Raw genomic sequence first — 27,397 nt, 5'->3', positions numbered from 1 at the left:
TAGGAACAGAAGATCTCTGTGTACTTCCCTGTCAGAATGAGGATCTGCCTTGTTTACAAAGGCAGAACCCCATTCTGCCTCTCTGTGGAGCAATCGCGGGTGGCCAACGGACATCAGGTCCACAGGACCCGTGGATTGGCTCCCCCTCTGTTCAGCGGAGCATGCGCCCACAGTATCTAGTGCACGGAACAATGTACAGGTACGTTGTTTCACACATTAGAGCTGGCCTGCGACAGTATAAATGAGGTTGGCGGTCTTTAAGTGGTTAAAAGAGCAATTGATCAGGGGCTTAGATGAAGTGTGGAGGCGGCAAAGGGAGCAGAGCATAGCTTGCTGGGGGTTTGGCACTGTCATTTGTCCTTGAATGGATTTGTTTAACTACGGTGGTCCTAGACAGAAAACATATATAATTCCCCTTTTCACATATCCTTTAAGGACAATTAGGACCAATGCCCTTCCTTTCCTGGAGATCACTGGAGTGCACTTTGTTCTGCAATCCTGTGACCCGGATATGTGATCTTAACCACTTAAGGACCAGGCCTCTTTTTCAGATTTGGTGTTTACATGTTTAAAACAGTTTTTTTTTGCTAGAAAATTACTTAGACACCCCAAACATTTTATATTGTTTTTTTTCTAACACCCTAGAGAATAAAATGGCGGTCATTGAAATACTTTTTTTCACACCGTATTTGCGCAGCGGTCTTACAAGCGCACTTTTTTTGGAAAAAATTCACTTTTTTGAATAAAAAAATAAGACAACAGTAAAATTAGCCCAATTTTTTTTATATTGTGAAAGATAATGGTACGCCGAGTAAATTGATACCCAATGTCACGCTTCAAAATTGCGCCCGCTCGTGGAATGGCGTCAAACTTTTAGCCTCAAAAATCTCCATAAGCGACATTTAAAAAATTCTACGGGTTGCATTTTTTGCGTTACAGATGAGGTCTAGGGCTAGAATTATTGCTCTCGCTCTACCGATCGCGGCGATACCTCACATGTGTGGTTTGACTGCCGTTTTCATATGCGGGCGATACTCACGTATGCGCTCGCTTCTGTGCGCAAGCTCGTCGTGACGGGGTGTTTTTAAAAACTTTTTTTTTTTCTTATTTATTTTAATTGATTTTATTTATTTTTACACTGTTTTAAAAAAAAAAAAAATGGATCACTTTCATTCCTATTACAAGGAATGTAAACATCCCTTGTAATAGAAAAAAGCATGACAGGTCCTCTTAAATATGAGATCTGGGGTCAAAAAGTCCTCTGATCTCATATTTGGACTAAAATGCAACAAAAAAAAAATTACATTAAAAAAAAATATACCTTTAAGAGGTATGGACGGAAGTGACGTTTTGACGTCGCTTCCGCCCTCCTATGGTATAGAGACGAGTGGGGGCCATCTTAGCCTCACTCGTCTCCATACCCAGCTAGTGAAAGGACCTGATCGCCTCCGCCACTACCGATGGCTCCAGTAAGCGGCGGAAGGTGCGGGAGGGCGGCGGGAGGGGGGATGGCACCTCTCCCACCGCCGATAGCGGTGATCTCACGGCGAATCCGCCGCGGAGACCACCGTTATCGTACAGCCGACCGGCGCCTGAAGAGATGGATATCTCGGTTGTGGCAGCAGCTGCTGCCGTTAGCGAGGTATCCCTCTTCAAAAATAGGACATACATCGGCATGCGCTGGTCGGTAAGTGGTTAAAGCCCACTGTCTGGCCGGTCCAAGCATCTGGATGGATCCTGACAGTGAGTCGCTGAGAGTCTAAAGCTGGCCATACACCATACAATTTTCTTATTCAATTTCCTTTAGATTTACCTTCAACTGTGTGGTACAAGGGCCTGTCTGATTGCACACAAATTGAAAGTGTTTAGATTTGAACTCATATTATATGGTTTTGGTAAATCTAAAGGAAATCGATAGAAGAAAATTGTATAATGTATGGCCAGCATTAGCCAGCCAATCCCATCCCCTCCAAAGCCCAGCGCTCCAGTGATTTCTGGAGGGGCAGAGCCACTTTCTGTCAATGAAGACCAAAAACTGAGCGATCAGCAGTCTTCGATTGCTCACTTCTCCATGTAGAGGCAGTGGGGACAGATGCAGCATCAGATTGATGCTGCATCCACCTAGGTGGGTATAAATGTTTGTTTTTTTATAATCCTGAACTTCTTTTTTTAAAGCAACCGTTAAATCTTTTAACCCATGCAATGGAAGCAACTGGTTTTCTCTAATACCCTCTCAGCACCAGTACTATCGCCTTGCTGTTTAGGTACTGGGGGAAAATACCAGTACTTCTTTGTTGAATAATTTTATTTTATAGATTATAATAAATTACAATAAGTCAGTATTGTAAAAAACTATTTTCACAAGATAAAGTCAAAGCATACAATAAAACGTCTAGTGCAAACAAGAGCTAGTAAAATAACGATAAATTATATTATATAATGAGAAATTATATAATAAATAATGTATTGTGTTAGAATATTTATATTAAAAAAATAAAAAATAAAATAAAATATACAAAATAGAAATTAAATTACAATTAGTCAGGTATAATTATGGACACTAAATGCTAAAAAGGGGATAATGATTAAATAATAATATAAGGTATTATGAAACAATAATGGATTATAAACTACAATCAGGACTGAGGTCAGTACTTCCATTTGTGAAGGAGCATGAGACTCATTATAGAGTATGTGACAGTGCTGAAGCTTGATCATCTCCCAACGCTGTCCAATAGTGGTGGAGAAAGAGATGGAATTTGGATTAATCTAAAAGCAAAGTAGATATTCCTTTTAACTGGGTTTCCATTTGAAATCTAATTATAAAAGCAATCTGCAGCTTGATGAAAATAAGAGAGATTTGTATCACTGGGCAATCCTTTTGAAAAGTTTTATTTCACAACTTTTCAGCTGAATGAATATTTTAGTTTGTGCCGTTTCATTTCCTTCCTTATTAGCGACAATATATCTTGTGCTTATGAATGATCGTATTTTAATCACAATCCATTCTCTTCTTTATAGAGCGTGCCTTCCTTTAAATTGAACACAATGAGTATAATTATATGACATTCACTGTGCACTCTTAGCCAGTGCTGGCCAAAGGAAGTAACGTCTTTGGTTCACATATGTGCGATTCGATCATTCAGAAACCATCCAGCTGTGTTGGTGCTCTTTTGTCTTTTCCTGCTTAAAGTATAATTAAAATCAGAGACTCTTGTGCTCGTTTGGATCTGTCCTTTTTTACCACTTTTACATTTTGGTTTCACGTGGTTTATAGAGGTCCCGTGTTTTGAAAGCCCACGAAAAATTGACTTGATTTTGACTTTGTGGTCGCCAAGGATTCACTGTGAATTTTTGTGATTTGGCACCGTGTCGGCACCGTGTAGTTTTAACCTAACAATTGCGCGGCCGTGCCACGTTACACCAAAACAAAATTGAAGTCCCTTTTTCGCACAAATAGATCTTTCTTTTGGTGGCATTTGATCACCTCTGTGTTTTTTAGTTTTTGCGCTATAAACAAAAAAAGAGCGGCAATATAAAAAAAAGAAACCAATATTTTTTACGTTTTGCTATAAAAAATATCCCCCAAAAATATATAAAAAAACTAATTTTTTCCTCAGTTTAGGCCGATATGTATTCTTCTACATATTTTTGTTAAAAAAAAAAAACAAAAAAAACACAATAAGCGTGTATTGATTGGTTTGCGCAAAAGTTATAGCGTCTACAAAATAGGGGATGGATTTATGGAATTTTTATTATTAATTTTTTTTATTAGTAATGGCGGCAATCTGCGATTTTTTTATTGTCACTGCGACATTATGGCAGACACATTGGTTACTTGACACTATTTTGAGACCATTGTCATTTATACAGCGATCAGTGGTATAAAAATGCACTGTGAAAAATGATTACTGTGTAAATGTCACTGGCAGGAAAGAGGTTGAACACTAGGGGGCAATCAAGGGGTTAAGTGTGTCCTAGGGAGTGATTCTAACTGTGGTGGGATGAACTACCACTGAAATGACAGCGATCACTGCTCCCGTTGACAGGGAGCAGTAGATCCCTGTCATGTCACTAGGCAGAACAGGGAAATGCCTTGTTTACTCCCCATTCTGCCGCTCCGTGACACGATTGTGGTCCCCCGGTGGACATTGAGTCTATGGGACCCGCGGGCATGGTCGTCATGTACGTGACAGGTGCATGCGTGCCCACTAGCCCAGAAAATTAAAGGGGACGTACAGGTACGCCCATTTGCCCACCGCTGCCATTGTGCCGACGTATATTGATGTGTGGAGGTCGGCAAGTGGTTAAACAAACATCAAAACACTTCAAGGAATTAATACAAAAATACTGTGCTATACACATAAATAAACAATAGCAGCCAGCACTACAATCTTAACAAAAATTGTGTGAATGAATAAAGTGAAAACAGTGCAGTGCTAAGAATCAAATGTTGAGTATTGACATATCAACATACTGTGATATACAAAATAAATTGTGATTAGCATGTCCAAAAAACTCTAACACCATCATCTAATTGATATTGTCTCTAAATAAAGTACACTGTGCAAATTGTAAATCAACATTGGTAGTATAGTCCCATTTGATTAAAACATGAATCCATTAGTATATATTGATGGGAAGGAATCCAGAAGTGTAGGATTAAAAGAGTTACCGCTGTGTGTGCATCCACACAGAAGATTAAAAAAGTTTGCCAGAAGGTAGCATCAATCAGGCATGTGAGATCAATGCTCTGGATAATAAGTGGTGCAATTCCTCCTCCTCAGCTGAGCCGCCTCAGGCAACCTCAACCCGCCATGTGAATATGACCTCATACTCTAGTTGAAGTCGTTGTAGACGAAATGCGTCGGCTTGATGAGTCCTTTCCATGCCATTGTGCCTTTTTGAATTTTATGCTTTTGTGATCATAGAGGAGAATTTTTACTAGATGCAATATATCTTGGAATCTATGTAAAGCCTTTTTATTCAAAATAAACCCCAGGCATACGGGTTTACACAATGTGGAGGCTTTCTGTTGTTTTTTTATGGATGTTGTTAACCATAAACCTACCAAAAAGTTGTGTGATGGAAGGAGGTTTTTTTTACCATCTGGGACATTGCCATTGTGATCCATATTCTCACATGCCGGGTCCAGGTTGCCCAAGGTGGCTCAGCTTATGAGGAGGAATTTCACCACTCGCTATCCAGAGCTTTGATATCACATGCCTGATTGATGCTACCTTCCTGTAAGCGTATTTAACCACATCAGCCCCAGAAGATTTGGCTTCTGAATGACCGGGACATTTTTTGCAATTCGTCACTGCGTTGCTTTAACTGACAATTGCGCGGTCGTGCGATGTTGCACCCAAACAAAATTGATGTCTTTTTTTCCCCCGTAAATAGAGATTTCTTTTGGTGGTATTTGATCGCCTCTGCGGTTTTTTATTTTTATTCTATTTACATTTTTTGAGCTATAAACAATAAAAGAGAGATCATTTTGAAAAATACACAATATTTTGACTTTTTGCTATAATTAAGGTTTTTTTAAAAGCTATTTTTTTTCTCAGTTTAGGCCGATATGTATTCTTCTACATATTTTTGGGCAAAAAAAAAAAAATTACAATAAGCGTATATTGATTGGTTTCACAAATGTTATAGCGTCTACAAAATAGGGGATATATTTATAGCATTTTTATTTTATTTTTATTTTTTTTACTAGTAATGGCGGCGATCTGCGATTTTTATCGGGACTGCGACATTATGGTGGACACATCGGACACTTTCGTCAAATTTTTGGGACCAATGGCATTTATACAGGGATCAGTGCTATAAAAATGCACTGATTACTGTAAAAATGTCACTGGCAGTGAATGGGGTTAACACTAGGGGGCGATCAAGGGGTTAACTGTGTTCCCTCAGTGTGTTTCTAACTGTAGGGGGAGGGACTGACCTAGAGGAAGTGACGGATTGTGGTTCCTAGCTATTACGAACACACGATCTGTCACTCACAGAACAGAACAGTGATTTGTGTGTTTACACACACACACTTCCGTGTTCTGCCTCTCGTGCCCGCGATCGCTCGCGGATGGCAGTCATTGCGACTGTTGGCCATGAGCATCGGCACCCCCGCTGTGCAGCGGGAGCGGGCGCGCCTGCTATCCCGATCCCACGAGCCGAAGTACAGCTACGCCAGTTCATGGGATCTGGCCGACCTGCCACAGTAAAATGACGGCAGCTGGTTGGCAAGCGGTTAATCTTTTCCCCTGGGTAGTGGATGCACACATGGCGGTGGCTCCTCTGGGATTCCTTCCCATCAATATATACTAATGGATTCATGTTTTAACTATTGGGACTATACTACCAATGTTGAGTTCCGATTTGCACACTGCACTTTATTTAGAGACAATATCAATTAGATGATGCTGTTAGAGTTTTTTTGTACATGCTAATCACAATTTATTTTGTATATCACAGTATAATAATATGTCAACACTCAACATTTGATTCTTAGCCCTGCCCTTTTTTCCCTTTATTAAAACACTTCACACAGGTATGTCTTCCCATGCAAGGGGATTCTCACCATCACTGCAAAACATTTCATTCGGCCTCCTGGCTTTCTTGTGACTGCTCCAAGTACCACTTCAGGGTCCCTCCTGAACTTTAGTACCTTTTTGGTCCTCTTGACCACGACACACATCCCAGTGTTTATGCGCAGACGCTGCACCTCAGCTCTGCGTCTTCCTTACAGCTTTATAGCTGCTCTTGTACCTCATGGACTCTCTCTACAGCTTCCTAGCTGCTCTTGTCCCTCATGGACTCTCTCTACAGCTTCCTAGCTGCTCTTGTCCCTAATGAACTCTCTCTACAGCTTCCTAGCTGCTCTTGTCCCTCATGGACTCTCTCTACAGCTTCCTAGCTGCTCTTGTCCCTCATGGACTCTCTCTACAGCTTCCTAGCTTCTCTTGTCCCTCATGGACTCTCTATACAGCTTCCTAGCTGCTCTTGTCCCTCATGGACTCTCTCGACAGCTCCCTAGCTGCTCTTGTCCCTCATGGACTCTCCCTTCAGCTTCCTAGTTGCTCTAGTCCCTCATGGACTCTCTCTACAGCTTCCTAGTTGCTCCCGTCCTTCATGGACTCTCTCTACAGCTTCCTAGTTGCTCTTGTCCTTCATGGACTCTCTCTACAGCTTCCTAGTTGCTCCCGTCCTTCATGGACTCTGTCTACAGCTTCCTAGCTGCTCTTGTCCCTCGTGGACTCTCTCTAGTTGCTCCCGTCCTTCATAGACTCTCTCTACAGCTCCCTAGCTGCTCTTCTCCCTCATGGACTCTCCCTTCAGCTTCCTGGTTGCTCTTGTCCCTCGTGGACTCTCTCTACAGCTTCCTAGTTGCTCCCGTCCTTCATGGACTCTCTCTACAGCTTCCTAGTTGCTCTTGTCCCTCGTGGACTCTCTCTACAGCTCCCTAGCTGCTCTTGTCCCTCATGGACTCTCCCTTCAGCTTCCTAGTTGCTCTTGTCCCTCATGGACTCTCTCTACAGGTTACTAGTAGCTCCCGTCCTTCATGGACTCTCTCTACAGCTTCCTAGTTGCTCTTGTCCCTCATGGACTCTCTCTACAGCTTCCTAGCTGCTCTTGTCCCTCAGGGACTCTCTGTACAGCTCCCTAGCTGCTCTTCTCCCTCATGGACTCTCCCTACAGCTTCCTAGTTGCTCTTATCCCTTATGGACTCTCTCTACAGCTTCCTAGTTGTTCTTGTCCTTCATGGACTCTCTCTACAGCTTCCTATTTGCTCTTGTCCTTCATGGACTCTCTCTACAGCTCCCTAGTTGCTCTTGTCCCTCATGGACTCTCTCTACAGCTCCCTAGCTGCTCTTGTCCCTCATGGACTCTTCCTTCAGCTTCCTAGTTGCTCTTGTCCCTCATGGACTCTCTCTACAGCTTCCTAGTTTCTCCCGTCCTTCATGGACTCTCTCTACAGCTTCCTAGTTGCTCTTGTCCTTCATGGACTCTCTCTACAGATTCCTAGTTGTTCCCATCCTTCATGGACTCTCTCTACAGCTTTCTAGTTGCTCTTGTTCTTCATGGACTCTCTCTACAGCTTCCTAGTAGTTCTTTTCCTTTATGGACTCTCTCTACAGCTCCCTAACTGCTCTTGTCCCTCATGGACTCTCCCTTCAGCTTCCTAGTTGCTCTTGTCCCTCATGGACTCTCTCTACAGCTTCCTAGTTTCTCCCGTCCTTCATGGACTCTCTCTACAGCTTCCTAGTTGCTCTTGTCCTTCATGGACTCTCTCTACAGCTTCCTAATTGCTCCCGTCCTTCATGGATTCTCTCTACAGCTTCCTAGTTGCTCCCGTCCTTCATGGACTCTCTCTACAGCTTCCTAGTTGTTATTTTCCTTCATGGACTCTCTCTACAGCTTCCTAGTTGCTCTTGTCCCTCGTGGACTCTCTCTACAGCTCCCTAGCTGCTCTTGTCCCTCATGGACTCTCCCTTCAGCTTCCTAGTTGCTCTTGTCCCTCATGGACTCTCTCTACAGGTTACTAGTAGCTCCCGTCCTTCATGGACTCTCTCTACAGCTTCCTAGTTGCTCTTGTCCCTCATGGACTCTCTCTCTACAGCTTCCTAGCTGCTCTTGTCCCTCATGGACTCTCTGTACAGCTCCCTAGCTGCTCTTCTCCCTCATGAACTCTCCCTTCAGCTTCCTAGTTGCTCTTATCCCTTGTGGACTCTCTCTACAGCTTCCTAGTTGCTCCCGTCCTTCATGGACTCTCTCTACAGCTTCCTAGTTGCTCTTGTCCCTCATGGACTCTCTCTACAGCTCCCTAGTTGCTCTTGTCGCTCATGGACTCTCTGTACAGCTCCCTAGCTGCTCTTGTCCCTCATGGACTCTCGCTTCAGCTTCCTAGTTGCTCTTGTCCCACATGGACTCTCTCTACAGCTTCCTAGTTGCTCCCGTCCTTCATGGACTCTCTCTACAGCTTCCTAGCTGCTCTTGTCCCTCATGGACTCTCTCTACAGCTTCCTAGCTGCTCTTGTCCCTCATGGACTCTCTATACAGCTCCCTAGCTGCTCTTGTCCCTCATGGACTCTCCCTTCAGCTTCCTAGTTGCTCTTGTCCCTCATGGACTCTCTCTACAGCTTCCTAGTTTCTCACGTCCTTCATGGACTCTCTCTACAGCTTCCTAGTTGTTCCCATCCTTCCTGGACTCTCTCTACAGCTTCCTAGTTGTTCCCATCCTTCATGGACTCTCTCTACAGCTTCCTAGTTGCTCTTGTTCTTCATGGACTCTCTCTACAGCTTCCTAGTTGCTCCCTTCCTTCATGGACTCTCTCTACAGCTTCCTAGTTGCTCCCGTCCTTTATGGACTCTCTCTACAGCTTCCTAGTTGTTCCCATCCTTCCTGGACTCTCTCTACAGCTTCCTAGTTGTTCCCATCCTTCATGGACTCTCTCTACAGCTTCCTAGTTGCTCTTGTTCTTCATGGACTCTCTCTACAGCTTCCTAGTTGCTCCCTTCCTTCATGGACTCTCTCTACAGCTTCCTAGTTGCTCCCGTCCTTTATGGACTCTCTCTACAGCTTCCTAGCTGCTCTTGTCCCTCATGGACTCTCTCTACAGCTCCCTAACTGTTCTTGTCCCTCATGGGCTCTCCCTTCAGCTTCCTAGTTGCTCTTGTCCCTCATGGACTCTCTCTACAGCTTCCTAGTTTCTCCCGTACTTCATGGACTCTCTCTACAGCTTCCTAGTTGCTCTTGTCCTTCATGGACGCTCTCTACAGCTTCCTAGTTGCTCCCGTCCTTCATGGACTCTCTCTACAGCTTCCTAGTTGCTCCCGTCCTTCATGGACTCTCTCTACAGCTTCCTAGTTGTTCTTTTCCTTCATGGACTCTCTCTACAGCTTCCTAGTTGCTCTTGTCCTTCATGGACTCTCTCTACAGCTTCCTAGTTGCTCCCGTCCTTCATGGACTCTCTCCACAGCTTCCTAGTTGCTCTTGTCCTTCATGGACTCTCTCTACAGCTTCCTAGTTGCTCCCGTCCTTCATGGACTCTCTCTACAGCTTCCTAGTTGTTCTTGTCCTTCATGAACTCTCTCTACAGCTTCCTAGCTGCTCTTCTGTGCTGACCTGGACAGTATGGTACAAACATATGAAGCCAGCTTACACCTGTGGCAATAATGTGCTCCCTTCCCACAAAATCCGGTGTATACCACCATTTTACGGAGTTGCATGTGGTCACCCTGCTACGGTATGTAAATGATAATCTTTCTTTGGAAGTTTCTTTCACAGAGCTCAGAGTACAGTTGATGTATCTGACTGCACCTTTCTTAGTGTGTAGACTTTGAATGGTCCTGCCCAAAGCTTTTACAATAAATGTAGTTTGGTGATTGAACTTATTCAGGGGTTAGGTGACCTCTTGAAGAGGACCTGTGCTTAAGCAACCTTATCCTTCAAACAATGTGGGACAAGCATAGGTGCGCGGACAGGGTGTGCCAGGTGTGCCTGGGAACACCCTAATCACACCGTGTGGTGCAGATTCCACCTGTTTAGACCCCTAATATTTCACCAAAGCCCCCTAACAGGACTCCTAAAAAAAAAAAAAAGGAAAAAAAAGAAAACGTTAGAAACAATGAAATTATAAAAAATAAAATAACTACTGACACTGTCCTACTGACATCAATCTCTGTCCTACTGACACTGTCAGTATATATATACACACACACACACACACACACATATGTGTTTAAGGTTTGGGGTGCCTAACACAATAGGCTGTAGACAAGGGCGCTGTCAAAAAGTTTGTTTCGTTTCGTTCCGTTTCATATAAAAATAAAAAATAAATCATATTCGTGATTCGTGTCCAAAATTCAATTCAGATTCGTACGAAATATGAATTTTCATTAGATTCGTAAACTTTTCGTTAAAATAACAAAAGTTCATTATGATGAATTTATCATTATGAGGGGCTCCCACCATTCCTGTGCTGTGCTGACTTCCTGGGGTTTTAACTTTTAGGTTCGTTAACTTTTCGTAACAATTCTGAATTTTTGTTATGAATTTGGATCTGAAATTCGTAAACGAAATTTCATATTTCGTACAGAATTCGTATGCATAAAAAGTCGTATTTCGGATTCGTACGAATGTACAAATTTCCGGAAATTCGTATGAATTTTCGATTCCTGCTAAACTAATCGCACATGTCTAATAGGCTGTGCACACCTATGGGGACAAGTCAGATGTGATTGAAATGTTACTTACAGTAGCCAGTCTGCAGCTACTATTTGCCCAGAGTAAATGAAAAAATATAGATCGCTCCAGGTCAGTCCACAAAAATCTTGGGTTCTGGCCCAGATGGTAACTAAAAAATTTATTAAAAATTTGTGGATTCACAATAAACAGTGCTTGATCATAGTGGCCATCATCGTTGATATGATTTAACCCTGTTTAGTATGAAACACATTGGCAGTCCATTGTTGTTTTGCTTTATTTGTATGGATATGCAACAATAAAAACTGGTTTTACTGGAGTGCAGTTGACCATGGATTTTGAATACATTGTTGAAAGGTTCACATTTCCATCCCATAAATAGTATCTCTGCAGGAGTCGGGGGGGGGGGGGGGGGGGGTATGCCTAGGAAACTCCTGATTTTTTTTCCTCAGTTTAGGCTGATACGTATTCTTCTACATATTTTTGGTAAAAAAAATTGCAATAAGCGTTTATTGATTGATTTGTGCAAAAGTTATAGCGTTTACAAAATAGTGGATAGTTTTATGGCATTTTTATTAATGATTTATTTTTATTTTTTTACTAGCAATGGCGGCGCTCAGCGATTTTTATTGTGACTGCGACATTATGGCGGACACATCGGACATTTTTGACACATTTTTGACACATTTTTGACACACAGTGGCTGCGTTTGATGGAACAGTGGCTGCGCTTGATGCCACAGTGGCGGCAATTGATGGGCACAGTGGCTGCATTTGATGGGCACAGTGGCTGCGTTTGATGGGCACAGTGGCTGCGTTTCATGGCACAGTGGCTGTGTTTCATGGCACAGTGGCTGCGTTTCATGGCACAGTGGCTACGTTTCATGGCACAGTGGTTGCATTTCATGGCACAGTGGCTGCGTTTGATGGAACAGTGGCTGCGCTTGATGCCACAGTGGCGGCAATTGATGGGCACAGTGGCTGCATTTGATGGGCACAGTGGCTGCGTTTGATGGGCACAGTGGCTGCGTTTCATGGCACAGTGGCTGCGTTTCATGGCACAGTGGCTGCGTTTAATGGCACAGTGGTTGCATTTCATGGCACAGTGGCTGCGTTTGATGGAACAGTGGCTGCGCTTGATGGCACAGTGGTGGTAATTGATGGGCACAGTGGCTGCATTTGATGGGCACAGTGGCTGCTTTTCATGGCACAGTGGCTGCGTTTCATGGCACAGTGGCTGCGTTTAATGGCACAGTGGCTGCGTTTCATAGCACAGTGACTGTGTTTGATGGACACAGTGAGGCTGCAATTGATTGCGCCCCCCCAAAAATGTTGAGCACCAGCCACAACTGGAGCAGGGGTTTATTCTGAGGGCAAGCTTGTGTGTCAATGGACACATGGAGCATGCCTGGGAGCGAGCCTGCATGAGCGCCCTCATAGCAAACGCCTTGCTATGGGGGCACTCAGGGAAGAGGAGCAATGACCACCGTCATAGGACCCAAGAAGAGAAGGATTGGGGCTGCTGTGTGCAAAACCATTACACAGAGCAGGTAAGTATGACATGTTTGTTTTTGATTTTTTTTAAAGATAACAATTGATCCTTTACAATCATTTTAAATCCAGTCCTGAAAAAGATGCAGCACTTGGGAGCATCTGGGTGGAGTGGAGCTAACCTTGGCATCATTTTAGGCCATCACTGTGCAGATGCTTCAAGTTCTGGCAGAGCTGTAGATTTCAGATTGAAAGACGGGTCACCATGCTTCAGGTCAGAGGAAGAAAATAGCCGCTGGTGTATATTTTGTCTTCTGTATTCTCTTCATCTTTTGGACATGTGTATCAATTCATTACATTGAATGTTTCCTCTCATTCTGTGATATTACCAGCGGAAAGACTCTTGGGCCAGCTGCTAGACTAATAAAGGGGACACTCGCAAAACCGATAGATTGTCATAGGAACAAATGAACGACGTGCCTACATTAAACACATAAGCCCCAAGCACAGAAATACAAGAGTAAATATTTGAGCCAGTTACATCTGATTTGTCGCTGAGCGCATACTGCTGCCTGCATCGGCTGTGGCAGAATTCTACACATAGGCATTCATTAAAGCTGTCTATATTATTAGTGTCAATTCCGTCTCCATCTCAGCCTGCCTGGGCACTGATTATGATAAGCCTGCAGTGATGTGTGAAGAAAACCCTTTCATAACTCAATAAATGAAACAACAAAGGAGGATTTCTATAGTGTCAGATAATAAGCAAATGTGTATTCATGATAATTATTTGCCTTGCCCTGCGTATTTAATTTGAATCAGCAAAGCCAGTAAATGAAAACCTGTGTGCTGAATATCCAGGCTTATTGTTTAAAAAGTATATGTTATTTTTTTGAGGATTCAGTGTTACATGGCTGGATTTATACCTACACATGTGTGTTAATATGCACATCAACACACATTCTGATGTGTATTTATTTGTGCATACTACATACAGTATGTATATGTGTACTAATTCTGAATGGCACCCCAGTGCATATATCTGGTATAAAGTGCACCTGCCCTTTAGATATTAGATTATACTGTTCTGTGCATTGTGGTACACTGTCAGCCACAAAATAGTAGGTGCAGTTTTTGTGCATAAGAATTCAATATGGATTCCTTCAAAATGAATGAGCTGCCTTAAAGCAACAAGCATGTAGAAAAATGTAAAATAATGCATTTGAGTGGCAAAAATATGAATGCAATCTATACACTGGGAGGAGAACCTCTGGGGGAATCTAGGATGAAAAGGACCTGGGGGTCCTAGTAGATGATGGGCTCAGCAATGGCATGCAATGCCAAGCTGCTGCTAACAAAGAAAACAGAATATTGGCATGCATTAAAAAGGGGATCAACTCCAGCGATAAAACAATAATTCTCCCGCTCTACAAGACTCTGGTCCGGCCGCACCTGGAATATGCTGTCCAGTTCTGGGCACCAGTCCTCAGGAAGGATGTACTGGAAATGTAGCGAGTACAAAGAAGGGCAACAAAGGGTCTGGAGTATATTAGTTATGAGGAAAGGTTGCGAGCACTGAACTTATTCTCTCTGGACAAGAGACGCTTGAGTGGGGATATGATTTCAATTTACAAATACCGTACTGGTGATGACCCCCACAATACGGATAAAACTTTTTCGCAGAACGGAGTTTAACAAGACTTGTGGCCACTCCTTAAAATGAGAAGAAAAGAGGTTTAACCTTAACTACTTCCCACCTGGCCAATCTACATATACGGCCGGGTGGGTGCTCTCTCCTTCTGAGTGGACCTTCAGGAATGTCCTTCAGAAGGAGGAGGATCGTGCATGCGCAGGGGCGCGATCCCAATGCGCTCGTGTCACCCGGACACGGCACATCTCCGATCAGCAGGAGGGCTCTGTGATTGGCCCTCCTGATCACATGACGGCCGGGCCCAATCACACCCGTCATGTGATGTAAACACAGAGCCGGTTGCTAGGCAATCGGCTCTCCTCTCCTTACACGGAAGTTGTCGGTGAGGAGAGGAGAGCGGATCGCTGCAGCCGACTGGTGATCAGTGAGTATGAGCTGTTTTTTAACAGCTTTTTACTCACTGATCACCAGTCTAGTGTAAATACACATGTCGCCACACAATGTTCCCAAAACACACATGTCCCCAAAACACACGTCTCCAAAACACACATGTCCCCAAAACACACATGTCTCCAAAACATAAAAACACATGTCCCCCACATATGTCCCACTAAAATCACATGTCCCAATTATCTGCACACATATGATCATTTATGTCCGTGATCACACAAACCAATTATTATACACTTAAAGGATTTTTTTTTTTTACCAAAGACATGTAGCAGAATACATTTAGGCTTAACTTTATGCCAAAATTCTATTTTATTGGATTTCTTTTAAAATAGAAAGAAAATATAGTTTTTTTTCCAAATTTCCACTCTTTTTTCGCTTATATCACACAAAAACAAAAAACAGGTAATAAATACCACCAAAATAAAGCTCTATTTGTGCATATAAAATGATAAAAATTTAATTTAGGTAAAGTGTAGCATGACCGCGCAATTGTCATTGAAAGTACGAGAGCGCTGAAAGCTGAAAATTGGTCTGGGAAGGAAGGGGGCGAAAGTGCCCTGTATTGTAGTGGTTAAACTACGTAGAGAGCTCTTTACTGTAAGAGCAGCAAGGATGTGGAATTCCCTTCCACAGGCGGTGGTCTCAGCGCGGGGGGGGGGGGGGCATTGATAGTTTTTCAAGAAACTATTAGATGAGCACCTGTACGACCACAACATACAGAGATTTACAATGTAATACTGACATATAATCACACACATAGGTTGGACTTGATGGACTTGTGTCTTTTTTCAATCTCACCTACTATGTAACTATGTAACTATCAGCGAATCAAAACATGCATACTAATGTGCTTAAGCAAGAATACAGCATTTAAGATTACTAGGAATGTTAAAATCTCTGTGGCAGGAGAAAATTATATATGCACGGCTCCAAAAAAATTAAAGGAACACTTTTTAATTAGAGCATAGTATCAAGTCAATTAAACTCCTGGGATTCGTTTTTGGATTTGGCTAGGGTCAGTGTCACTACTGGTAGCATATGCGATATCTGGGCCCTATAGATGTTATACAGGCAGTCCAACTACTCCAGGAGGGCACATCAATATGTGCCATTGCCAGAAGGTTTGCTGTGTCTACCAGCACAGTCTCAACAGCATGGAGGAGATTCCAGGAGACAGGCAGTTACTCTAGGAGAGCTGGACCAGGCTGTAGTGGGTCGTTAACCCATCAGCAACCATCAGCAGTCAGTATCTCAAAATTACCTCCAGCAGGCCACTGGTGTAAATGTCTCTGACCAATCAGACAGATTTCATGAGGGTGGCCTGAGGGCCTGACATCCTCTAGTGGGCTATGTGCTCACTGCCCACCACCGTGAAGCTCGATTGGCATTTGCCATTGAACAACAGAATTGGCAGGTCTACCACTGGCGCTCTCTGCATTTCACAGATGAGAGTAGGTTCACCCTGAGCACATGTGAAAGACATGAAAGGTTCTGGAGAAGATGGAGATCATTATGCTGCCTGTAACATCGTTCAGCATGACCGGTTTGGTGGTGGGTCAGTGATGGTCTGAGGGGGCATATCCATTAAGGGAAGCACAGATCTCTACAGGCTAGACCAGGGGTCTCCAAACGATGGCCATCCAGTTGTTCAGGAATTACAATTCCCATCATGCCTAGTCATGTCTGTGAATGTCAGAGGCTTACAATGCCTCATGGGATATGTCAGAGTTTTTACAATGCCTCATGGGATATGTCAGAGTTTTTACAATGCCTCATGGGATATGTCAGAGTTTTTACAATGCCTCATGGGATATGTCAGAGTTTTTACAATGCCTCATGGGATGTGTAGTTCTGCAACAGCTGGAGGGCCATAGTTTGGAGATCCCTGGGCTAGACAATGGCACCCTGACTGCCATTAGGTATCAAAAGGAAATCCTTAGACCCATTGTCACCCCTAAGGGAAAATGGGTGTACTAACTTTTGTAAGCTACTGTACATGTATATGTGTATGCCATAAAGGGAATCTGTGGTATATTTTCTATGAAAAGTCCATGAAAATGAGCAGCAGCTTAAGACTTAATTTGCACGGCCATAAAAAAAATACATATGCAAATCTCAATGCAGCTGCATTGTTTTCAAAGGGGCCATTCACACAGGTGCATAAACATGAGCTGCTTTCAGATCACTAACACAGAATATAAAAATCTGCATCTAAGAAAATGTGCTTATGCTCTTATGTGTATAAACACATGTTTGTAAGCATGTAAATTAAGTCTAACCAAAGGAAAAAAATAATTCTCATTATAACAAATGATGTACTCATACACGTCTTTGTGTGTTTAAACCCATGTAAGCACGAGTATTTTATTGATCAATACACAGGAACTTTTCTCCTGGAAAACCCATGTAATAACATTTTACAGCCATGTGAATGAGGCCTAATACAATAACTTTGTCCATTTAACCACTTGCCAACCATGTTATAGCCAAAAGTTGGCTACAGCACGGTTATCCAGTTCTGGGAGGGAGTCAATAGATGTTCTCCCAGAACCTCACCCCCTGCGGCGTGCATTGGGCACGATCTGTGATCGCTGTGTTCTTCTGATACAGCTGATCAAAGGGCCAATCTCAGCCGATTGCATGTAAACAGATTTTCAGGTTATTTGCAGTCCTTTCCCCCCACGCTGTTTCTGTGAGAGGAAAGGAGAACCGTTAATTGGCAAGCCTGTCAGCACATTGTTTACAGTGCAGTCCCATCAGTGCCAATCAGTGTCCATCAGTGCAGCCTATTAGTGCCACTTATCAGTGCCCATCAGCATACCTCCCAACATTTTGAGATAGGAATGAGGGACACCTACTAGCAAATGTATGTAGGCATAGGACACGGCCTCTGCCACACCCCCTTAAAGGAGCATTAACCAAAAAATTTTTAAATAAATGCACAAGTGTTTTTTTTTACCACTACTATTCCTTTTTATTGGCTTTTAAAATGTACAAATGCAGCAATTTAGAAATCAGAGGAAAAGTTTAGCAGTGGGAAGCACTTTTTGAAAGATAAAAGGGGCATTTTATATACAACTATATAGATCAGATCAAAATGAGGAGGAATGAGCGACAGAGGGACATTGCTTCAAATCAGGGACAGTCCCTCGAAATCAGGGACAGTTGGGAGCTATGCATCAGTGCCACCTATCAGTGCAGCCTCATCAGTAGGGTTGCCACCTCATCCCTTTATACCTGAACATATATGAATTACACAGGTTCTGAGGCTAATTTAATACAGATAAGGCACCACGTGAGTTTAATTACTACCTTAATCAGCCACAGAACCTGTGTAATTCATGTGTGTTTGGGTTTAAAATCATCAGTGCCCATTAGTACCTCCTATCAGTGCCTCCTATCGGTGCCCATTGGTGCTGCCTATCTGGATGGGGGTGAAAGTGCCCTGTATTGAAGTGATTAAAGAAAAGCTAAATTCTTTACGTTAAAGCGGAGTTCCAGGCTTTTTTTTATTTATTAAAAGTCAGCAGCTAAAAAAAGTATAGCTACTGACTTTTAATAAACAGACGCTTGCCTGTTCCATGGTCCAACCCCACTCCTCTTCCCCTCCTCTCCTCTGCGCATCCATTGGAACCGTGGGACCCCGGCTGTGACAGCTTGCGGATTCACGGCTGGGAATGCACAAGTCGAGCTGTGCTCTCCCAGTGGACAGGCAATCTTCTGGGACCTGTCACATGTCCCAGAAGATTGCAGAGAGGGAGAGACCACCTAGGGGGAGAGGAGGAGTTGCCTAGGTGGCCCGTGGGCCGAAGGAGGAAGTGGGACAGGAAATCCCTCTCTAAAGTAGTCACCCCCCCTCCCCAAAAAAATAAAAAGAATTACATTCCAAATGTGGCATGTAAAAGGGGGGAGGAGTGCTTAAAGCAGAAGTTCCACTTTTGGGTGGAACTATTTTTTAATCCTTATGCTGCTAGTATTACTAAATACATATAGGAATGCATATTGTATTTTTTCTTGTTTTAATCCTTTTTTTTTTTTTACGTCAACTTGCCTACAGCTGCGCCCGCTCGCAGTACAACTAATGTGGGTTAATCTACAGTATATTTAATTATCAAAATGATTCCAGTAGAGCTGTAGTGGATAGGTGCGGCTAGCAGTGCTTAATTTTTCCACATGAAGACAGTGTTGCAGTGTGAACAGGAAATAATTATTTTCTATGGGCCTTTGCGGTGACTGGCGATTGAGTACAGAAAAATGCCCATCACCGTAAATAGTGTGAACATCCCTTCACAAGTAGACCAAGCTGTCCAACAAAAAGTGACAGTTTTTGTCCCAAACCTTACCATTATCACTTATGATAGACAGCTTGGTTTGTATGGGTATAAAAATATAAAGGCATAGGAAAAAAATAATCCAAACAATGAATACTGACATTACATATGCACATCCCTTACATCTATTAGATTGTAAGATCTCAGGTCCAGAGCCCCCATAACCCTCTTATATTGAATTACTCTGCACAAACTATTGGCTCTATACAAATCTTGAATAATAATAAAAACAATTTAGCAGAATACAATTATATTTGCAGTAGTGGTCCTTTAAAGTAGCGGCATCTTGAATTTCAGAAAGATTCACTGCTGGCAATAAATAATGATCATTTCATCATTTCTGTGTTCAGAGAGACAAGATATACAAGTTAGTATTCACTTTGTGTAATGTTATTTTGAAGACAGATGCAGTCTGCCAACAAACACACAGTTCAGTTATATCTAAATGATTGTGACTGTCATAGAAATCTTGATCTAAGATCGCCCCCTACTGGGGAAATAATAGTAACAATCCATGACAGTAAAAAATGGCTATGGTACACTGAGAAGAAAATATTTGATTATTGAGAAGATTATTATTTGATTATTGTAAAGATGAGAAAACCTGGTGTAGCACTAACCCCCGAAGGAGCTGCTGGTTAGATTGGGCTTACCGTTACCTTCTTCTCACTTCACGTCTAGGGGTGTCCCGTGGTAGATGGCCCAGTAACTTGAGAGATGGACGACAGATTCACTTAAATGGATTTTATTAGCAAAAACATAGACAATGAACAGTCTCTTAAAATGGGATCAGAGGGTTGGAAAGGAAATTCAGGTACTGTTAGTGTCAAAATCAATATTGAAGAACTTGCTTAGTTTGACTGCATCCAGAGAATAGCCATTCGCAACTGGATGCTCACTCAAGTTGGACAGTCCCTCTCTCACAAGGCCTAGCAGCCAACAAGGTGCTTACTCAGGAACAAGTCTCTGCCACAGACGTTGTTGTAGAACATACAAGGAAAAGTCTCTGCCACAGACATTGTTGTAGAACATACAAGGAAAAGTCTCTTCCACAGACGTTGATGTAGAACACGTAGGAAAACTAAACTTGTAGAACACTCGTGGGATACCTGGATCTTTCAGCCAGGTTGGTGATACCCACGGGACTGGATTCTCTTGGGTAATTCAGCTCCTGCAGGCTCTTGCTAAGAAACCAACCCGTACATGGCCTTCTTCTGAAGAGTCCTCCCCTGGATAGCGCAAAGTCACTGGGTCTCTCCCAAACCGGAGACGGCACCCAAACACCTCACACCTCAGAATCCTCCTTTAGTTTCCTTGCCTCAGGCTAGCCAGCCGCTAGACAACAAGATTTGGTGGATCCACACCCCAGGCCATAGCCTTCCTTGGGGCTGGTCAGGAGGACCAGGACCATGAAGTCAGTACATCCTTCTGGACCGGAAACCCCGAACCACGTGACATCTGCATCTTAAATACCTTCTCCCAGAAACCACAGCAAGAGCACCACTCCCACTGGGCGAGCCCCGAGAGAGAGAAACTTAAACACCCAACCAGACCATAGTTCCATGCCCACCAGAAGAGAATGAATGAATGAAATACTTGTATAGCGCACAATGCGAACTGAATCGCCTCTGTGGTCAAGCTGAACATCTCATAGTCCAATCAGACTGATACTGAGGTCCAAATTTTGTACCCAAACCAAACTGCAGTAACATTAAATCTGAAAAACACATAGCGCATGCTCTTCAGGAGCCAACGCTACACAGGTGATTTCATGGTTGGCTGAGAATACATACTGTAAGTCCATAGTAGGAAATAAATCAAAGGGTAATAATCATGGTCTTGCCTGGTAGATGAAATGCTGAACCTTTCACACTGTGTATATCGGAGGTGAAGGAGCAGTGTATTCTGTAATCCAATTGCTTATTAAATAGTGCATATGTTTAATAAATTATTTGGAATATTATAATTATTACACTATGGCTATGAACCAACTGATTGGGTGACTGGAAATCCTAATTGACTCAAATACCATGCTTTTGATTTTTTTCTGGGTATTATATAATATATATGCATGTGTATCTAAAGCAATTTTTTGCATTGCAATGAGGGATTAGAATCCCTATTGGGTTTTTATTACAGTGTGTACCCCTGCTACATACCTTCCAATTGTCCCTGATTTCGAGCGACTGTCCCTGATTTGGAACAATGTTCCTCTTTCCTCCTCATTTGTCCCTCATTTAGGTTGGATCTATATAATAGTATAAAACATGCACTATTTATCTTTCAAAAAGTGTTTCCCGGTGCTAAATCTTTCATCCAATTACTAAATTGCTGCATTTGTAAACTTCAAAAGCCAATATAAAGGAATAGTAGTGGTAAAAATAAAGCACTTGTGGGTTTAACTAATATTTTTTTTGTATAATTCTCCTTTAAAGGGGGCATGGCAGGGTGTGTGTCCTATGCCTACATACATTTGCTAATAGGTGTCCCTCGTTCCCATCTCAAAAAGTTGGAAGGTATGCTGTTGGGGAGATGCATTCTCTCTATGGTGTCTCTCCTAGTGAAGGAGAGTCAAAATTTTGAACTTTAAAGCCCCATACACACTACCAGATTTTCTGCTGATTGTTTTCCTTCAGATTTACCAAAACCATATAATATGAGGTCAAACCTTAGGAGTTTCAATTTGTATGAAATCAGGCAGGCCCTTCTACTACATGGTTTTGGTAAATCTGAAGACAAAAATCAGCAGAAAATCTGATAGTGTGTATGGGGCTTTACTAGAACAGAGGGAAAATCTTTCAGCAGAGACAATCGTGGAGTCAACTGTCTAAGAGGAGACTAATCTCATGCCGCGTACACATGACCGGACTTTCCGGCAGAAAAGGTCCGACAGAATCATTCCGTCGGATATTACAATCATGTGTGGGCTTCATCTGACTTTTTTCTTTAAAATTTCCAATGAACCTAGAAATAGAACATGTTTCAAATCTGTCCGAAGGAATCAATTTTTTATCGGGAAAACCGTTTGTCTGTATGCTGGTCCGAGTGACCAAATACGACGCAAGGGAAGCTATTGGCTACTGGCTATTGAACTTCCTTTTCTAGTCCCGTCGTATGTCATCGCGTTCTAAACGAATGGACTTTGGTTTGATTGTGTGTGGGCGAGTCCATTTGGTCGGAACGCCGTCGGGAAGACCGTCGCTAAGAGCGTTGGACCTTTTCTGCTGGAAAGTCCAGTCGTGTGTACGCGGCATCACTTGTTTGGCTGAGAGATTTATAATCACTTCCTGTGTGGTATGTACAGGACTTAGGCCTCATGTACACTGCTGCTGGCAAACGGACGTTTAGGACATTTAGGAGCAGCTCCTGAACTCTCCTCTATGTTATCTTATCGGTACATGTACACAGGGTCGTTTATAGTCATTTCTAGGCAGCTGAGTTTAGAGGCATTTCAAGCGCCAAATGCGGTAACTCGCTTTTAGCCTCGTTTTGGCTATTTTGAAAAAAAATTACTTTTTTTCCCCAAATGCTTCTAGACGCAAATGCGGCTAAACTGACGGTTTGGACGCTGGCTTCTAGCTGTCAAGTTAAATCGTTCAGGAGAGGTTGAACAACATCCCGTGTACATGAAGCAATACATGTCCTGACAAGTGGCAAAAAAAGTGTAGGTTTTAGATATACTCCAACCACCCTTGCATTAAATATATATATATATATATATATATATATATATATATCCAAATGGGTAACCCTTGGAACATTGAATTCCTGGCTTGGGGTTAACACTGGGAGTTCCAGATGCCAGAAGAAAACATTTTTTTACGTATCATCCCTCTTTTTTTTGTAAACTCGGAAGTGCTCTGGACAGAGACCAGTACTCAATTTCTTTGACAGCATTGCAGGGAAGACATTGCATGTCTAGTAGACCTCAAAGTCTCCAAAATTAGGACCTGTCACTGCATAATATCACATACATGGCTTGCCAGCCCCCTGTGATAGTAAAAACATGAAGTAAATAAATATAGTAATATAATGATACATTTGAAAAAAAAATAGTGGTGTGAAAAAGTGTTTGCCCCCTTCCTCATTTCCTGTTCCTTTGCATGTTTGTCACACTTAAGTGTTTCGGAACATCAAACCAATTTAAACAATAGTCAAGGAAAATACAAGTAAACACAAAATGCAATTTGTAAATGAAGGTGTTTATTATTAAAGGTGAAAACAAATCCAAACCATCATGGCCCTGTGTGAAAAAGTGATTGCCCCCTAAACCTAATAACTGGTTGGGCCACCCTTAGCAGCAACAACTGCAACCAAGCGTTTGCGATAACGTGCAATGAGGCTTTTACAGCGTCCTGGAGGAATTTTGGCCCACTCATCTTTGCAGAATTGTCCTAATTCAGTTACATTAGAGGGTTTTCGAGCATGAACGGCCTTTTTTAAGGTCATACCACAACATCTCAATAGGATTCAGGTCAGGACTTTGGCTAGGCCACTCCAAAGTCTTCATTTTGTTTTTCTTCAGCCATTCGGTGGTGGACTTGCTGGTGTGTTTAGGATCATTGTCCTGCTGCAGAACCCAAGTTCGTTTCAGCTTGAGTACACGAACAGATGGTCGGACATTCTCCTTCAGGATCTCTTGGTAGACAGCAGAATTCATAGTTCCTTTTATCACGGCAAGTCTTCCAGGTCCTGAAGCAGCAAAACAGCCCCAGACCATCACACTACCACCACCATATTTTACGGTTGGTATAATGTTCTTTTTATGAAATGCAGTGTTCCTTCTACGCCAGATATACTTGGACACACACCTTCCAAAGAGTTCCACTTTTGTCTCATAGGTCCACAGAATGTTGTCCCAAAAGTCTTGGGGATCATCAAGATGTGTTGTGGAGAAATTGAGACGAGCTTTGATGTTCTTTTTGCTCAGCAGTGGTTTTCTCCTTGGAACTCTGCCATGCAGGCCATTTTTGCCCAGTCTTTTCCTGATGGTGGAGGCATGAACGCTGACCTTAACTGAGGCAAGTGAGGCCTGCAGTTCCTTGGACGTTGTTGTGGGGTCTTTTGTGACCTCTTGGATGAGTCGTCGCTGCGCTCTTGGGGTAATTTTGGGCGGCCAGCCACTCCTGGGAAGGTTCACCACTGTTCCATGTCTTCGCCATTTGTGGATAATGGCTCTCACTGTGGTTCGCTGGATTCCCAAAGCTTTGGAAATGGCTTTATAACCCTTTCCAGACTGATAGATCTCAATTACTTTCTTTCTCAATTGTTCCTGAATTTCTTTGGGTCTCGGCATGATGTGTAGCTTTTAAGGATCTTCTGGTGGACCTTACTGTGTCAAGCAGCTCCTATTTAAGTGATGCCTTGATTGTGAACAGGTGTGGCAATAATCAGGCCTGGGTGTGGCTAGAGAAATTGAACTCAGGTGTGGACAACCACAGTTATAGTATGTTTTAACAAGGGGGGCAATCACTTTTTCACACAGGGCCATGATGGTTTGGATTTTTTTTCACCTTTAATAATAAACACCTTCATTTACAAATTGCATTTTGTGTTTACTTGTGTTGTCCTTGACTATTGTTTAAATTGGTTTGATGTTCCGAAACACTTAAGTGTGACAAACATGCAAAGGAACAGGAAATGAGGAAGGGGGCAAACACTTTTTCACACCACTGTACATAAAAAATAAAAATGTATGGGACCCACACCCCTGCCCTCAGGATGTATGTGCATACACAATGGCATTTGTGTAACACATATTGGGTATCAGCATGCATGCTGAAGTGAGAAGAATAATTCTACGGTCAATTAGAGTTAATGCTACACTGATGAAGTTTGAAGTGAAGTGCTAAAAGAAATATACTCTTCATCAGCTGTGGAGAAGAACATACTTTTAATTGTGAGGAAGGCTTTAAAGTGGTTCTAAAGCCTAAACATTTCTTGCATTAAGGTAAAAAATGTTTAGGTAACAGTATAGCCCCCTCACCCCACCCCCTTTATACTTGCCTAAGTCCTCACTCGATACAGCAATGTGCTCATCTGTAGCGGCTTCCCCCGCACTCACACTTACACACTCATTCTCTCCCACTGCTGTCAGTCAAATCCTGTGACGAGGGAGTGAGGGGCGGGCCATGAAGTCTGTGTCTATGGATGCGGACAGCCTGCCCACAGGTGTGCCACAATAGAAGCGGCTTTCTGTGGTGGCACACCGAGAAGAGGAACAGCCAGCATCACCAGCTGAGACCCAGAGAAAGGAGGATCGGGGGCGCTCTGCACAATATTGCATAGAGCAGGTAGGTATATTATGTTTGTTATTTAAAAAAAAAAAGACTTTAGAATCACTTTAATGATTTGAAACAAGGTTTGTGGATTGATTATCGTGATTGTGCAAAATAAGCAACATTGTTGTAGTAAAGGGGAAGTAGACGCTTCATTTGCAACCCACTCTTGGTGCTGGTGGGCTCCTAGGGCAAGCCTAGAAATGCCCAAACTCCTCCATCACCCTCAGCTTGAACAAGTGTGTGGCAAATTCTCTTCTTCTGGAAGACTAAAGGCATACTATGTGAGGTGGAGAGGGTTTTAGGTGTTGGAGTGGAGAGAGTATGTGGGCAGAGTCATCATCACCCTACAAGCGGGGGTAACTTCCACTCAGAGTGCACTCATCAATGCCCAGGCCCAGGCAGAGACTGAGGTCTTGTGAAAAGTTTAACATTAAGGCAGTTCCCCAACTTAGAGATGAGCCTTCACTATGTGGAGTAGTAAACACACAGAGTTCCTCCATGGAAGTCTTGCACCATGTCCTTACACACTTTAACTTGATATATGTTGCATTAGGAGGGATGCTGCAGAGCCTGTGCCTTATCCACCAGTCCAGCATACCGGTTACCTCACTCCCAGTAAGAATGGGGTCCCGGCATGCACCTAGCGTGGACCTCATGTGTGTACTTGTTAACTCCTTCCTTCCTGTACCCATGTGACCAGGCCATGGATCTCTGTGATGTGGGTTCAGTTCCGGTTGCTACTGGAAACGGACCGCTAGGGAGGGAGCCAGGACATCAACCCCCTCGCTGCCAGAGGACCTGTCACCTACACCAGGTACCACGCTTAATGACTGGTTGCTTGTGTCTTGAACTGTGCTTGGGTACTCTCAGCAACTATACTCCTCCTCCTTGTCTTGCCTAGTTCACCCTCAAGCTTTATCCTCCTTTGTGCTTAACAGACCCTGTTTTTTTGATACCCAAAACCAACATGCACCCCTTTGAATAACTTCAGTCCATCCTTAGATCAGTTGAGGCAACTTTACTGAGAAGTCTTTGGCAATACAATTTAATGTGAACAGAGTCCATTTCCTAACCCCAACTACAACTGAATGGCTGCCCGGGCATGCCTCTACAAGGTAGAAGCCCATGTTGGTGTTCTCCAGGTGCTGGTTGATCTCCATATCCCTGGTGACTCAGACGGGCGGCAAGGCACAGCAGTCTTCCTTCATAGCATGGATTTCAGTCTTTCCCTTTTTATACCAAAGTTGGGTGGGACCAGAAAGCCCAGGAACTGAGCACACACACTTAATGTTTTCCCCCCCTCAGCCTGGGCCAGCCACTAACCAGCTAATGCAGCAATAAACAAACTGCCTACAAGTATGAGGAATAAGAGTTTTAGGTACAGGAAATTATGGGGTGGACATGTTATCTATAAGAAATATTATAAGAGTTGGGATGATATTGATACATTTAAGAACTCTGACTCTCTTGCACTGGGACCTAGATGTGTCAAGCTACACAACTAGTATCAACTGAGATACAGTAGAAATTAAAAGATAACAATACTTTAGACAATGTATTTCTAAGGTCCCTCTCGTTCTCATTATGCTCTCCATACCCCCAATTACACACCTCAGATCATAGTGTAACTTGGATCAGAAGCCAAAGCCCATGACTGGTCTTTTCCCCCTTTAGGCTGTAATGAAATGATTTGAGCGGACATATAGCAGTGACTGCAGGGAAACCCAATAACATGAGAATGTCATCCGATATGATGCTGAGTGGTGAATGTCATATTATGTCTATGGCTACTATGAAACTTTTTACATTTAATAGATGTCAATACCTTATTTATTTGTTTTGTATTCAGTTGGGACAGAGCAAGCACTCAAGCATTAGGAGTTCAGAAGATGGTAACCTGAACAACATAAGCCAAACACCCTCAAGATATCAGGTAAGTACAAACCATTTTCAAAACCGTAATTATTATACAGTATATACTAGTT

The 27,397-nt window shown here is 42.9% G+C and overlaps 1 protein-coding gene across 2 annotated transcripts in view; it reads left to right on the top strand.

The window, feature by feature from the left end:
• Positions 1-27,397, top strand: part of TRPC6 (transient receptor potential cation channel subfamily C member 6) — a 363,118-nt gene that overhangs the window by 324,263 nt on the left and 11,458 nt on the right. The window contains exons 10-11 of one of the 2 annotated variants that reach the window (XM_077484400.1): positions 26,113-26,226; positions 27,262-27,345. In XM_077484400.1, coding sequence (XP_077340526.1) covers positions 26,113-26,226; positions 27,262-27,345 — 198 coding nt within the window. The remainder of the gene's footprint in view (positions 1-26,112; positions 26,227-27,261; positions 27,346-27,397) is intronic. The other variant, XM_077484401.1, reaches the window with a different exon arrangement.

This window comes from Lithobates pipiens, unplaced genomic scaffold, assembly GCF_037356315.1.
Source record: "Lithobates pipiens isolate NorthernLeopardFrog02 unplaced genomic scaffold, aLitPip1_a1.2 Scaffold_16, whole genome shotgun sequence".
Classification (NCBI taxonomy): Eukaryota; Metazoa; Chordata; class Amphibia; order Anura; family Ranidae; genus Lithobates; species Lithobates pipiens.
Note: the sequence above shows the minus strand (reverse complement) of the source record. Positions and strands in the feature narration are given on the sequence as shown.